At 42.6% G+C, this 11,736-nt stretch overlaps 1 protein-coding gene across 6 annotated transcripts in view; it reads right to left on the bottom strand.

Moving 5' to 3' along the window:
* Nucleotides 1-3,349: 3,349 nt before the first annotated feature.
* The window catches only part of PIK3AP1 (phosphoinositide-3-kinase adaptor protein 1), a 121,592-nt gene continuing 113,205 nt past the window's right edge, over nt 3,350-11,736 (bottom strand). For 3 of the 6 annotated variants that reach the window (XM_081329583.1, XM_081329585.1, XM_081329584.1), the window contains exon 15: nt 10,059-10,335. In XM_081329583.1, the coding sequence (XP_081185709.1) occupies nt 10,064-10,335 (272 nt within the window). In that variant the 3' untranslated portion in view covers nt 10,059-10,063. Of the gene's footprint in view, nt 4,078-6,320; nt 6,437-10,058; nt 10,336-11,736 lie in introns of those variants that run through there. The other 3 variants (XM_081329586.1, XM_081329587.1, XR_014026683.1) reach the window with 2 other exon arrangements.

The raw sequence follows: 11,736 nt of genomic DNA, 5'->3' as shown, positions 1-11,736 counted from the left end.
GAGTAGAAAGCTAGTGAACATCATTCTTCTGAAGGCTAGAAATCTGCCAAGTGAAGCTCAGCCCCTCCATTGAGCTGCAGAAATGAGACTTTGGCATCTAAGCCCTGTCTCTGCAGCCTAACAGAGAGACTTGAGCTTTCCTCTGTGTGTGGAAGAGAATGCCTCTGCCAGGCTGCAGAAACAAGGCTCAGGTCTTCAGGAACCAAGCCCTAGTTCTGAAGCCCATGGGAAGGGTTGAGCTCCATTTGGCTGGCAGGTCTTTCGCCAGCCCCCAGAGATGAGAGGGACTCCTATTGGGAGGCAGCAGCAACTTATAACCTTCCCTGTTGGCTTCCATTGACTTTCTGTGGAAGCCCATGGAGAAGCTTGTGAATAGCAATCACATGATTATGAGGTGCTTGGCAACCAATCATAAATGCAAAGAAGTTGCCAAGTGCCTTAAAAGGTAGTTATGCAGTTCTCCCTCTTCATGAAAAAAAATGTGAATGAACCTAGAAACAGAACTTTTTAATAGCTGCCTATCCCCTAAAATCTATATGACCTCAACACATTTTCCACAAAACTACCTTCCTAGAAGCCCTCTCATTTGTCTTCAATAGGCTGAGGTACTGCAAAGGCCAGTCCTTGTTAGAGGTCCCTGGTAATTGCTCTGTAACAGTACAATCAGGGCTTCAGTTAAGATAGCTATTAAATTCTGTAACAAATGTACCAAATTGGAAATAACTTGATCACACCTGCATGTTACATTAATTTATTTATTATTTATTTATTAGTTGAATTTATATACCGCCCTATTCCCGAAGGACTCAGGGCAGTTCACAGGGCAGTTAAAACAATACAAAAAGAGAATAAAATGGAATTAAATTAGTACAAGCCCACAATTCATAATCACAATAAAATTAAAAATTAAAAATTAATTTAATATAATTTAATATGATTTAATTAAATACTTTAAAATTTAAAATCCCTCAGTCCAGGCCAGACAATTCGAACAACCAGGTTTTTAAGTCCCGGCGAAACAAGCGAAGGTCGGGGGCAGTCCGAAGCTCCATCGGCAGTTTGTTCCAAAGGGTGGGCGCGCAGGGAGAATGCCCTCCCCCTGGGAATCACCCGCCGGCAATCTCTAACTGGCGGAACCCTAAGGAGGCCCTCCCTGTGGGCACACAGGACGATGGGACGCTGATGCTGGTAGCAGGTGCTCCCTAAGGTAATTCGGACCCATGCCATTTAGGGCTTTATAGGTCATCACCAGCACCTTGAATCTCACCCGGAGGGCAACTAAAAGCCAATGCAGCTCGCGGAGAAGAGGTGTTACATGAGAGTATCGGGACACTCCCATTACTACTCGCGCAGCTGCATTCTGCACCAGCTGAAGCCTCCGAGTGGTCCTCAAGGGCAGCCCCATGTAGAGAGTATTGCAGTAGTCTAACCAGGAGGTCACAAGCGCAGGAGTGACTGTACGCAAGGCATCCCGGTCCAGATAGGGCCACAACTGGCGCACCAGGCGAACCTGGGCAAAAGCCCCCCTGGTCACGGCTCCTATATGATCTTCCAAACTGAGCCATGAATTCAGGAGGACGCCCAAGTTACGAGCCCTATCGACGGGGGGGTAACATCTCACCCCCCCATCATTAAAGATGGAGAACAGTGATTCACTTGAGATGCCGATACGCACAGCCACTCAGTCTTGGCAGGATTGAGTCGGAGCCTGTTTCTCCCCATCCAAACCCGAACCGCCTACAGGCAATGGGACATCACGTCGAGGGCATCACTGAGTTGGTTTGGGGTGGAAAGAAAAAGTTGGGTATCATCAGTGTACTGATGATACCCCACCCCAAAACCATGAATGATCTCACCCAGCAGCTTCATATTGATGTTGAACAGGAGGGGAGAGAGGACCGACCCCTGAGGAACTCCACAAACGAGAGGCCTCAGGGTGGACCTCTGCCCTCCCGTCAACACCGACTGCGAACGGCCCAGGAGGTAGGAGAACCACCGTAAAACAGTGCCCCCCACTCCCAACCCCCTGAGACGTCACAGTAGGATACCATGGTCGATGGTATCAAAAGCTGCTGAGAGATCTAAAAGGACTAGGCCAGAGGAACAACCCCTGTCCCGAGCCCGCCAGAGATCATTCATCAGCACGACCAATGCCATCTCCATGCTGTACCCGGGCCTGAAACCCGATTGGTACGGGTCCAGATAATCAGTTTCCTCCAGGAACAGAGGAAGCTGATGCGTCACCACACTCTCAAAAACCTTCGCCAAAAAGCGGAGGTTGAAGACCGGACGATAGTTATTGAAAATGGCTGGGTCCAGGGCACGTTTCTTGAGAAGGGGTCTCACCACCGCCTCCTTCAAGGCGGCAGAAAAGACACCCTCACTCAGAGAGGCAGATATCACTGCCTGGAACCAGCCTCGTGTCTCCTCCTGAGCTGAATAAACCAGCCAGGAGGGGCACGGGTCCAATAAACAGGTGGTAGAGCTCAGCCTCCCCATAATCCTGTCCACCTCCTCGGGAGTCACAGGATCAAACTCAGTCCAAATAATACTACTCTCAAGACCACTCGATTCCTCCCCGTCAGACTCTGCCCAGTCAGAGTCCAAACCGGTCCAAATCTGAGCAATTTTGTCTGCCAGATGCTGGCTAAACTCCTCGGCCCGCCCCTGTAAGGGCTCCTCCCTCACCTCCTGAGTAAGGAGGGAACTTCTGAATGTATTTCCTTCTTTTTAAAGAAAGAGGGAGCTGTCTTTAGAATTTTGACCATGTGCATTTGTGCTCAGACTGAGATTTAAAAAAATCATATACAATATATGGCATATCATACACGGGTTCCTCGTTTAGCAACCACTTGTTCAGTGACCATTCAAACTTACAACAATGCTAAACAAGTGGTATTTATGAACGGTCCTCAAAGTTCCCGCTGTCACAGCAGCCTCATGTTCATGTGATTGTGATTTATAACCTTCCTACAAACAAGGTCAACAGTGAAGCCAGCAGGAAGTCACAAATGAGAAGTACGTGATGTCCTTAACAACCCATGATAGCAATTGGAAGTGTCAGAATTTCCACTGCTAAGCAACATTGTCCAGTGATGTCACTTTTATTATAACTATATCACTTAGAAATGAAATTCTGGTTCCAATTGCCATCCCAAGGATTACCTGAATATATCTTGAAACTTGATGAAAATAGGGCCTGGCAGCTGTTCCACCTTGTTAGGGTGGAGATGCAGTCCTCTCTACCTCATGCTGTGTTATTACACTTTCTCACATACCAACAAGGCTAGCTGCCTTTTTGGATAGAGTCTGTCTACAATAGGAACAAAAGTTTCTTCTAGTAATGATGTGATTGGTGCACAAATTTTATTGAAGTACAGAAATAAGAACTGAGTTTCTTTACATTCATGGTCTGCTAAGTACTTCTTGGCATATTCTCACAGAAATAATACAGTTTCAAAACTCATATAGATGACAATGGAGACTGTTTGATTTAAGATACGATCTGAAGAGAGAGATCCTCCTCAATTTCTCAGTATTGTATTACTGGAACAGCAACCAGAGGCATCAGACAATTCTGAATAGGAAATTACAAGGCACTCTAGTTTCACTATCTGGAACAGAATAAATTTGTTTTCAGAGCAGCATCATAGCTACTTTACTTGTAGACAAACAGACAATAAATATCTGCCGGTAGCTACTCCATTCTGAAGTTTAGGAATATGTGAGAAATGATTGAGACACTTTCAGTCTAGTGTAATTAGAATCTAAGAATTCTAATAAGTTCAACATATCATTTCTTCATAATCTAACAGTTTTATTTGTTCTAAATGCTTAATTTGTTCATTCACCCTTGACAATTTTTAGAGCAAATTCTACCAAAATTAATCATTTGAGATTGACAGGAGTGAACTGATATGCTGATTAGAGTTACAGCATAACCATTCAAAAGTCATTCTGAAGAATAAAAGTTCTGTTTCCTCATGTTTTAGTTTTAATATCCCAAAGATTTAGTCTAACTTATCACGACCTCTTGGAGGAACAGGTGGTGGATGGAAGTTGTCAGTGTTCAACAACCTGCAAATAAATATTTAAAAATAGAAAAAGGATAGTTTATTACGTTACATAACATATTACAGTTACACATTTATTTTAAAAAGCAATTACCGTAAATACTTTGAAGTGTAGGGTTTTTTAAGTTGATATACAATAACATTTACAATAGAAAAGCATTATATTGTTTTTTTCATGTGGAATTATTCATTGACAACCCATTATAATATTAGCAATTTTTAAGTCTATTAAATTAATCAAGTAATATACAGGTAGTGTTCAACTTGCAATTCATTTAGTGACCATTTGAAGTTACAATGGTGCTGAAAAAAGTGATTTAAGATGTTTTTTCACACTTATAACTGTTGCACCTTTCCCATGGTTGTGTGATCAAAATTCAGATGCTTGGTAAATGACTCATATTTATTACGGTTGCAGTGTCCCAGGGTTATGTGATCAACCTTTGCATCCTTTTGACAAGCAAAGGCAATAGGGAAGCCAAATTCACTTTACAACCGTGTAACCAACTTAATAACTGCAGTGATTCGCTTAACTGTGGCTAAAAAAGTCATAAAATGGAGAAAAACTCATTTAACAACTGTCTCACTTAGCAACAGAAATTTTGGGTTCAGTTGTGGTGATAAGTCAAGGACTACTCGTAGGAATTAGATCTCCAAACCTGTAAATGTTTTTTCTGATTCTGGAGTCTTTATACTAATCGAGTTATATAATCTGTAGATTCATTACAAATTACCATCTCATTCTAATCTGCCAACAGAATTTCTGCTAAGAGTGGTAGATTCTAATGGTTTTGGACAACTACAGATGAGTTTCCAATCTTTCTTTTTTGGGAAAGGTTGATGAGAAGATGGTTGGTTTATAGCAGTTGAGAACCGTGAAGAAACAGATTATCTAGACCTCATGAAATTCAGTTTCAGACTGGATTTAGCAGGGTAGTGCTGCAACAGCATTGGTTATGCTTATCAAATACCCGTGGCACACCTGGGATTGCAGTGTTGCATCCATCCTTGTGCTGCTTGATCTCTCAGTGGCTTCCAAAACTGTCAATTAAGGTATCCTTCTAAACCAGCTTGGAAGAATGGGGATTAGGGTTGATTCACTTCCTTTCTCCACAGCCGGTTCCAGTTGATGTTGGAGAGGGGACAGATGTCACTTCCTATGTCCCTCCTGTGTGTGTGTGGGGGGGTGCCACAGGATTCTACTCTCTACTCTTCCCTCCTTTTCAATATCTATATGAAACCATTAGGTGAATAATCCACCAGTTTAGGGTTCTATACCCTTAAAATGATGATGATGCCCAGCTACATCTTTCAACCCCAGCCAAGTGAGGTTGTCTAGGTTTTGTACTAGTGCTGGAGGCTGTGTAGGTTTGGATGGGGAGAAACTGTCTCTGATTCAATCCTACCAAGACCAAGTGGCTGTGGATATCTAGATCTGGGGATGGAAATCTTTGACCTTGATGGGGTATCATTTTCCCTTTCAAGGTTGGTATACAATCTGGGGGTCTTTGTGGACTCACTGCTCTTGATTGAAGGGTAGATGTTGGTTGTGGACAGGAAAGCCTTTGCACAACTCCATCTGGTAGCCTGTTGCACCCTATCCTAGTTCACCCTCCTTTCAGATAATCACTCATGCTCTAGTTACCTCATGGCTTGAATTCTGCAATGTGTTATACATAGAGCTGCCCTTCAAGGTCACCCAGGAGCTTCAATTGATCCAAAATGCAGCAGCACAAACAGTAGTGAGCATGCCTCAGTGTACCCATGTAACACTTTTGCTTTGCAAGCTGAACTTCTTCCTGGCTTGCTTCTGAGTGCAATCCAAGGGGTTGGTTGCTATCTATAAAGACTTATGTGACCTTGGTTACTTGAGGTACTACCTGCCTCCCATAGCATCTACCTGGTCAATTCAGCCCTGCAGGCTTGGCACACTCTAGGTTCCTTTGATTAAACAATGTCACCTATCAGGATCCCGGAAGCATGCCTTCCCTATAGCAGTATCTGCCTTCTGGAATGAGATGTTGCACAAATGTTGTTTTAAAAGAGCCCTGAAGACCCAAGTTTATAGTTAGTTTAGGGACACATAGTTAAGTTCTGGTTGCCCTGAACCCCTGTGCTACCATGTTTCCCACCCTTTTTACTTTCTTTATATACTTTTATATTATTTTAGAATTAATCCATGAGGAACAGGGATCTGTCAAATTCATTCTTTGTACAGTATAAATGTATTATAAAATAATACATAACCTGCTAGCAACTCGAGGAGGTATTCTTGGAGGCCTTCCAAGTGAAATGGAAAGTTGGTTGTCTACCTGCAGAGTTCTAGAGCAGAAATTTCTCTTCAGGTCAGGTATCTCATTATCCTACATAAAAATGATAGTGATGTTCATTCAGTTTTAAATCTACTTTTTGAAAGTAATGTAATGTTTTTTCTTATTCCACAGAAGATTTTATATACCCAAAATGCTTACCAACATTATTTTCTTTCCTTGTGGTTAGCTAAGTTTGTATTTTTAAAGACGTTATCTCATTCACTTTTTATTTATAAATTAGAGCGGAGAACTTGCTAGACATATTATTCTTTCCCCAGGCACTATATAGGGGACTCAGGTATTGGAGAGATTAGCACCCAGTGAAATGTCTTAGAATAAAATATTTTTTTTAAAAAAAGTTTTCCTATTTTGGTTGCAAAATAACTAATTACAAACACTTTTTTTCTTCCATTCAGTTGTGTCTGATTCTCAGAGACAGTCTAGACCACGGCTTTTCAACCAGTGGTAAGCATACTACCTGTGGTACTTTGGCACCTGGCCAGTGATACGCAACCCTCCTAGACAAGTGGTAGCAGGGGAGGGGAATGAGTTGAAGTGGCGGCAGCATTGCACAAGCCTGAGTAGCCCCAGGATTGGCATGCATGGCTACAAGCTGATCAGCACTTCTGCAGGGCTGTCGGGGCTCCGTAGAAGCCCCAGGATCAGCACCGGGCTCCAGATAATTGGAACTTCTGGAAGTAGTGTGCAGCTGGAGGTGCACTGAAGAGAAAAGGAGGAGGTGGGAGAGAGGAGAGGATCTAAAAGGTTTTTGTGGGAAAGGGCCAGTGAGAGGCTGTGCACACACAGCAGGTGGCGAGTGTCTGGCATCCCTGCTGACTTGTCCCTGCTGACTGCTCAGAAAGAAAAGAGGTAGGAGAAGTGCTTCCCTTTCCCCCAGGACACCAGCACTCCATGCTCACTGCCTCCTGTGTGCATGCCCAGGGGGCAGGGCAGAAGCAGCAGGGCGGCCCCTTCGGGCTCCAGGGCTGCTCTGTGGATCTAAGGCTGGCTGCGTTCTGGCTTTGATGACCCCACCAGGTTGTAGATCAGCGTCACGTCCACTCACTGACTTAGCCTTGCAGCCACCAAGCTTCCCTTTCACTGGGACCATCCCTGACTGCATGGGATAGCTACAGCCAGTGGCAGCATGGCCACTGGCAGTGCTGAGAATCTCTCCCCTTCCTGTGTGCGGAGGAAGGAAAGAGATGGGAATGAGAAGCAGGGAAGGAAGGAGGGAAGGAAGGAAGGAAGGAAGGAGGGAAGGAAGGAAGGGAGGAAGGAAGGAAGAAAGGAAGGAAGGAAGGAAGAGGAGGGAGGGAAAAAGGAAGGAAGGAGATGGGAATGAGAAACAGGGAGGGAGGGAGGGAGGGAGGGAAGGAAGGAAGGAAGGAAGGAAGGAAGGAAGGAAGGAAGGAAGGAAGGAAGGAAGGAAGGAAGGAAGGAAGGTTATAATGAGAGGGAGGGAGGCTCTGAGAGAAGTCCTGCCTTAGCACTTGGCCACCAGCAGCTCTGCTGCCCTTTTGTCATCCCCTTGCCCCCTCCTCTTGATCTCTCCTGGTGGTCTCCCACCCTATCACTGAGGATGTTTTTGTTACAAAGCCGGGTCTCCTCACATGGAGAGGGAGTGGGTCTCTCTCTGACCTATACATTTTGCCCTCCATGAGCAACCTGGCCAAGGAGAGCGAGCACAGCAGCAGCAGCCTTGAGGAGGAGGTAAGCACAGCTGGGCGCCTCCTCCTGGAAGCGGGGCTGTGCTGTACTGTGGGATCCCAGTGCCTTGGGAGCTCAAGGGTTGGGTTGGGCACTTGCCCTCCACTGCCCAGGGCTCCAGGTAGCTTGTGCCGCCATCCAGGGGTCCTCCGTGTGGCCTGAGAGGGATGTCAAGGCTCCTCTCGTGGACAAGGGTTTGGCACTTGCCCTGGTCTCACCTTCACCCACTGGAGACAATGGATCCCCCCAGCCCTGCCTGGGCCACCACAGGCATTCCCCGACATGAGCAGTGTCAAGCTGGCCATGCCCACCCCAGCCTCACCCATCCCCACCTGGCCCCAGAGGTCAACCACAACCGTCATGCGGCCCTCAATGAAATTGAGTTTGACACCCCTGATATAAAAGGAGGTGGTTTTGGCAGGAGAGGGGAAAAAAGACAACAGGGAAAGAGAAGGGGAAGGAGAGTCTAGCAGGCAGGGAGGAAGAAGTGATAGGGAAGAAGAAGCTATGGAAGGAGAGCCCAGCAGGCAGGGAGGAAAAAGAGAGAGGAGAGGGAGAGAGGAAGAAGGGCCGACCAGCCAAACTGACCACCAAGGTAGTGGTGCACATTAATAAATATGGATAAATTCATCACACATGTCAGTGCAAAGGGAAAATGATTCAGCAAAGGAGCTGCCACTGAAGAAATTAAAACTGGTACTTTTTTTCCTTTTTTGCAGTTTGCAACATTTTATTATAGAATAAAATACAAAAATACAAAAGCAAATAGAAGGACACAGTGGGAAGAAGAAGGGGAAAAGAAAAGAAAAGGCATTGATTTCCAACTTCCTCTGTTGCAGTAGAATGAAGCATTAACATCAAACTTCAACTTTTTACTTTTCCATAGTAGTATAAACTAGCCATTTCTATAACAACAAATCAATCTAATCAGTAAAACCCCAAATCCTCCCCTCCTTTTTTTTTAGTTATCAAGTTTTTGACACCTTGTTAAGCACTGATGGTACTCGAATATTGTCATGTCCTAAAAGTGGTACAATCTGTGAAAAGCCCTGGTCTGGATTAATCCCTGCAGTTTTTTCTGGCAAAGTTTTTCAGAAATGGTTTGTCACTGCCTCCTTCCAAGGGCTGAGAGCAAGTAACTGAACCAAGATCACCTGGTTGACTTAGTGTCTTAAGGCAAATCTAGAACTCATAGTTTCCCAGTTTTTAGAAGGATGTACACCAGTACACCAAACTATCTGTATTTTTATTAGAATGTACAAAAATGAATAGGAATATACTGTATCAATTGGAAACACTAAAAATAAACATTTTAAAATAATGAATATTTTCAACTTTACACTAAGTAATGAGAAATAATTTCTATGGTTGCAATTCCTTAAATTCCTACTAGGAATTCTAATTCTGGGGAGAGGGGTGAGTTGTTTTTAAAAATGCTTTAAATATGTAGAAATTATCCCCAGCCTCTTTATTTGTAAGCTTCTCAAATTGCTTTACATTACCAAAATTAAGGTACATATTATGGTACTTCACTGTAAATTTGGTTAGAAAATCTATATTACTACTATTAGCTTACTTAACAAAAGATCTACAATCACTTCAGTAAATAACTCCGTCAGAATTCTGTATAAATAGATCATATTAGCAAAAACATTCCTTTGTATTTCATCTAAACCTTCTCTGTTAAAATTGTTTGGTGTGTTGATTATAGGGATTCTATGGTTGTGTTAAAAAGAACTGATGAAGGCATTATGACATGCATAAATTTGTCTTTATATCTTATGTTGAAATACCTTTAAAATAAATAAATACCTTTAAAATAAATAAATAGCCTTATTCTTTTTCACAGTTATTCTATTTTCAAGTTATCTCTGCATTGAATTTTAAGTCCATGGGACAAAATCTACTGTTTATGCATTCTACAACATAAATATAGAATAATATTTGTAGCCTTAGTAGGAAATTCATTCAGAAAAGTTTGTGTGTGTGTGTGTGTGTGTGTGTGTGTGTGTAAGAGAGAGAGAGAGAGAGAGAGAGAGAGAAAGAAAGAGAAAGAAAGAAAGAATGAATGAAAGAAAGAAAGAAAGAAAGAAAGAAAGAAAGAAAGAAAGAAAGAAAGAAAGAAAGAAAGAAAGAAAGAAAGAAAGAATTTGTATAAAGAAAGTTTACCTCATTGTCGCCCTCCATCCCACTGCTGACACTCAATAGACTTCGGGTACTTGATCGGTTACTTGAACTGCCTGGTTAGGTGAGAAAATAAGTATTTTTTAAATAGGCTCCACTAATTTAAATTTCCACCCATTTTTGCCAACTCTGACTGAAAAGTCAGAAATTAGTTTGGTTTTTCAAATATTTTAAATTAGTCAAATATTTTCCTGAAAAGCTTTAATCATTATTGAACTATTAACACCATTCTTGCTTGCCTTCCAACAAGCAGCAAATTAAAAAAACAGTAATTTCAAATAAGTTATTTTTAATTTACATAATTTATATATTATTCTTTATACATTATATATTATACATTGTATTATATATTACTCCAACAAATCTCAAAATCTCCATAAAACATAGTAATCAGAAATGTGATACAATAATAGTACAATGGAAAGAATTTTATATTTCTCTCTTAATATAATGTTGCTATGTTTCTGTCAGGATAAAAAAAATATCAAAAATTTGCTTTTGCATTACTATGTGAATATTAAAAAAATGTATATTTTATTATGAGGAAAAAAGGAAATTATTGTTAGTTGCGAAGTCGTGTCCGACCCATCGTGACCCCATGGACAATGTACCTCCAGGCCTTCCTGTCCTCTACCATCTTCTGGAGTCCATTTAGGCTCACACCTACTGCTTCAGTGACTCCATCCAGCCACTTCATTCTCTGTTGTCCCCTTCTTCTCTTGCCCTCAATCTTTCCCAGCATTAGGGTCTTCTCCAGTGAGTCCTTCCTTCTCATTAGGTGGCCAAAATATTTGAGTTTCAAATTCAGCATCTGGCCTTCTAAAGAGCAGTCAGGGTTGTTCTCCTTTAGGACTCACTGGTTTGATCGCCTTCCAGTCCAAGGGACTCGCAGGAGTCTTCTCCAGCACCAGAGTTCAAAGGCTTCAATTCTTTGGTGCTCAGCCTTTCTTATGGTCCAACTTTCACAGCCATACATTGCAACTGGGAAAACCATGGCCTTGACTATACGCACTTTTGTTGGCAGGGTGATGTCTCTGCTTTTTAGTGTGCTGTCTAGATTTGCCATGGCTTTCCTCCCCAGGAGCAAGCGTCTTTTAATTTCTTGGCTGCAGTGCCCATCTGCAGTGATCTTGGAGCCCAGGAAAATAAAATCTGTCACTACCTCCATTTCTTCCCCATCTATTTGCCAGGAATTGAGAGGGCCGGATGCCATGATCTTGGTTTTCTTAATGTTGAGTTTCAACCCATCCTTTGCACTCTCCTTCTTCACTCACAACAATAGGCTCTTTAGTTCCTCTTCACCTTCTGCCATTAGAGTGGTATCATCTGCATATCTTAGGTTGTTGATACTCCCGGCAATCTTAATTCCAACTTTTGATTAATCTAGTCCTACCTTTCTCATGATGTGCTCTGCATATAAGTTAAACAGGCAGGGTGAGAGTATACACCCTTGCTGG

The sequence above is a fragment of the Vipera berus genome, assembly GCF_964194415.1.
Source record: "Vipera berus genome assembly, chromosome: 5".
Lineage (NCBI taxonomy): Eukaryota > Metazoa > Chordata > Lepidosauria > Squamata > Viperidae > Vipera > Vipera berus.
The sequence above is the reverse complement of the archived record's forward strand: the minus strand, read 5'-3'. Positions and strand labels throughout refer to the sequence as shown.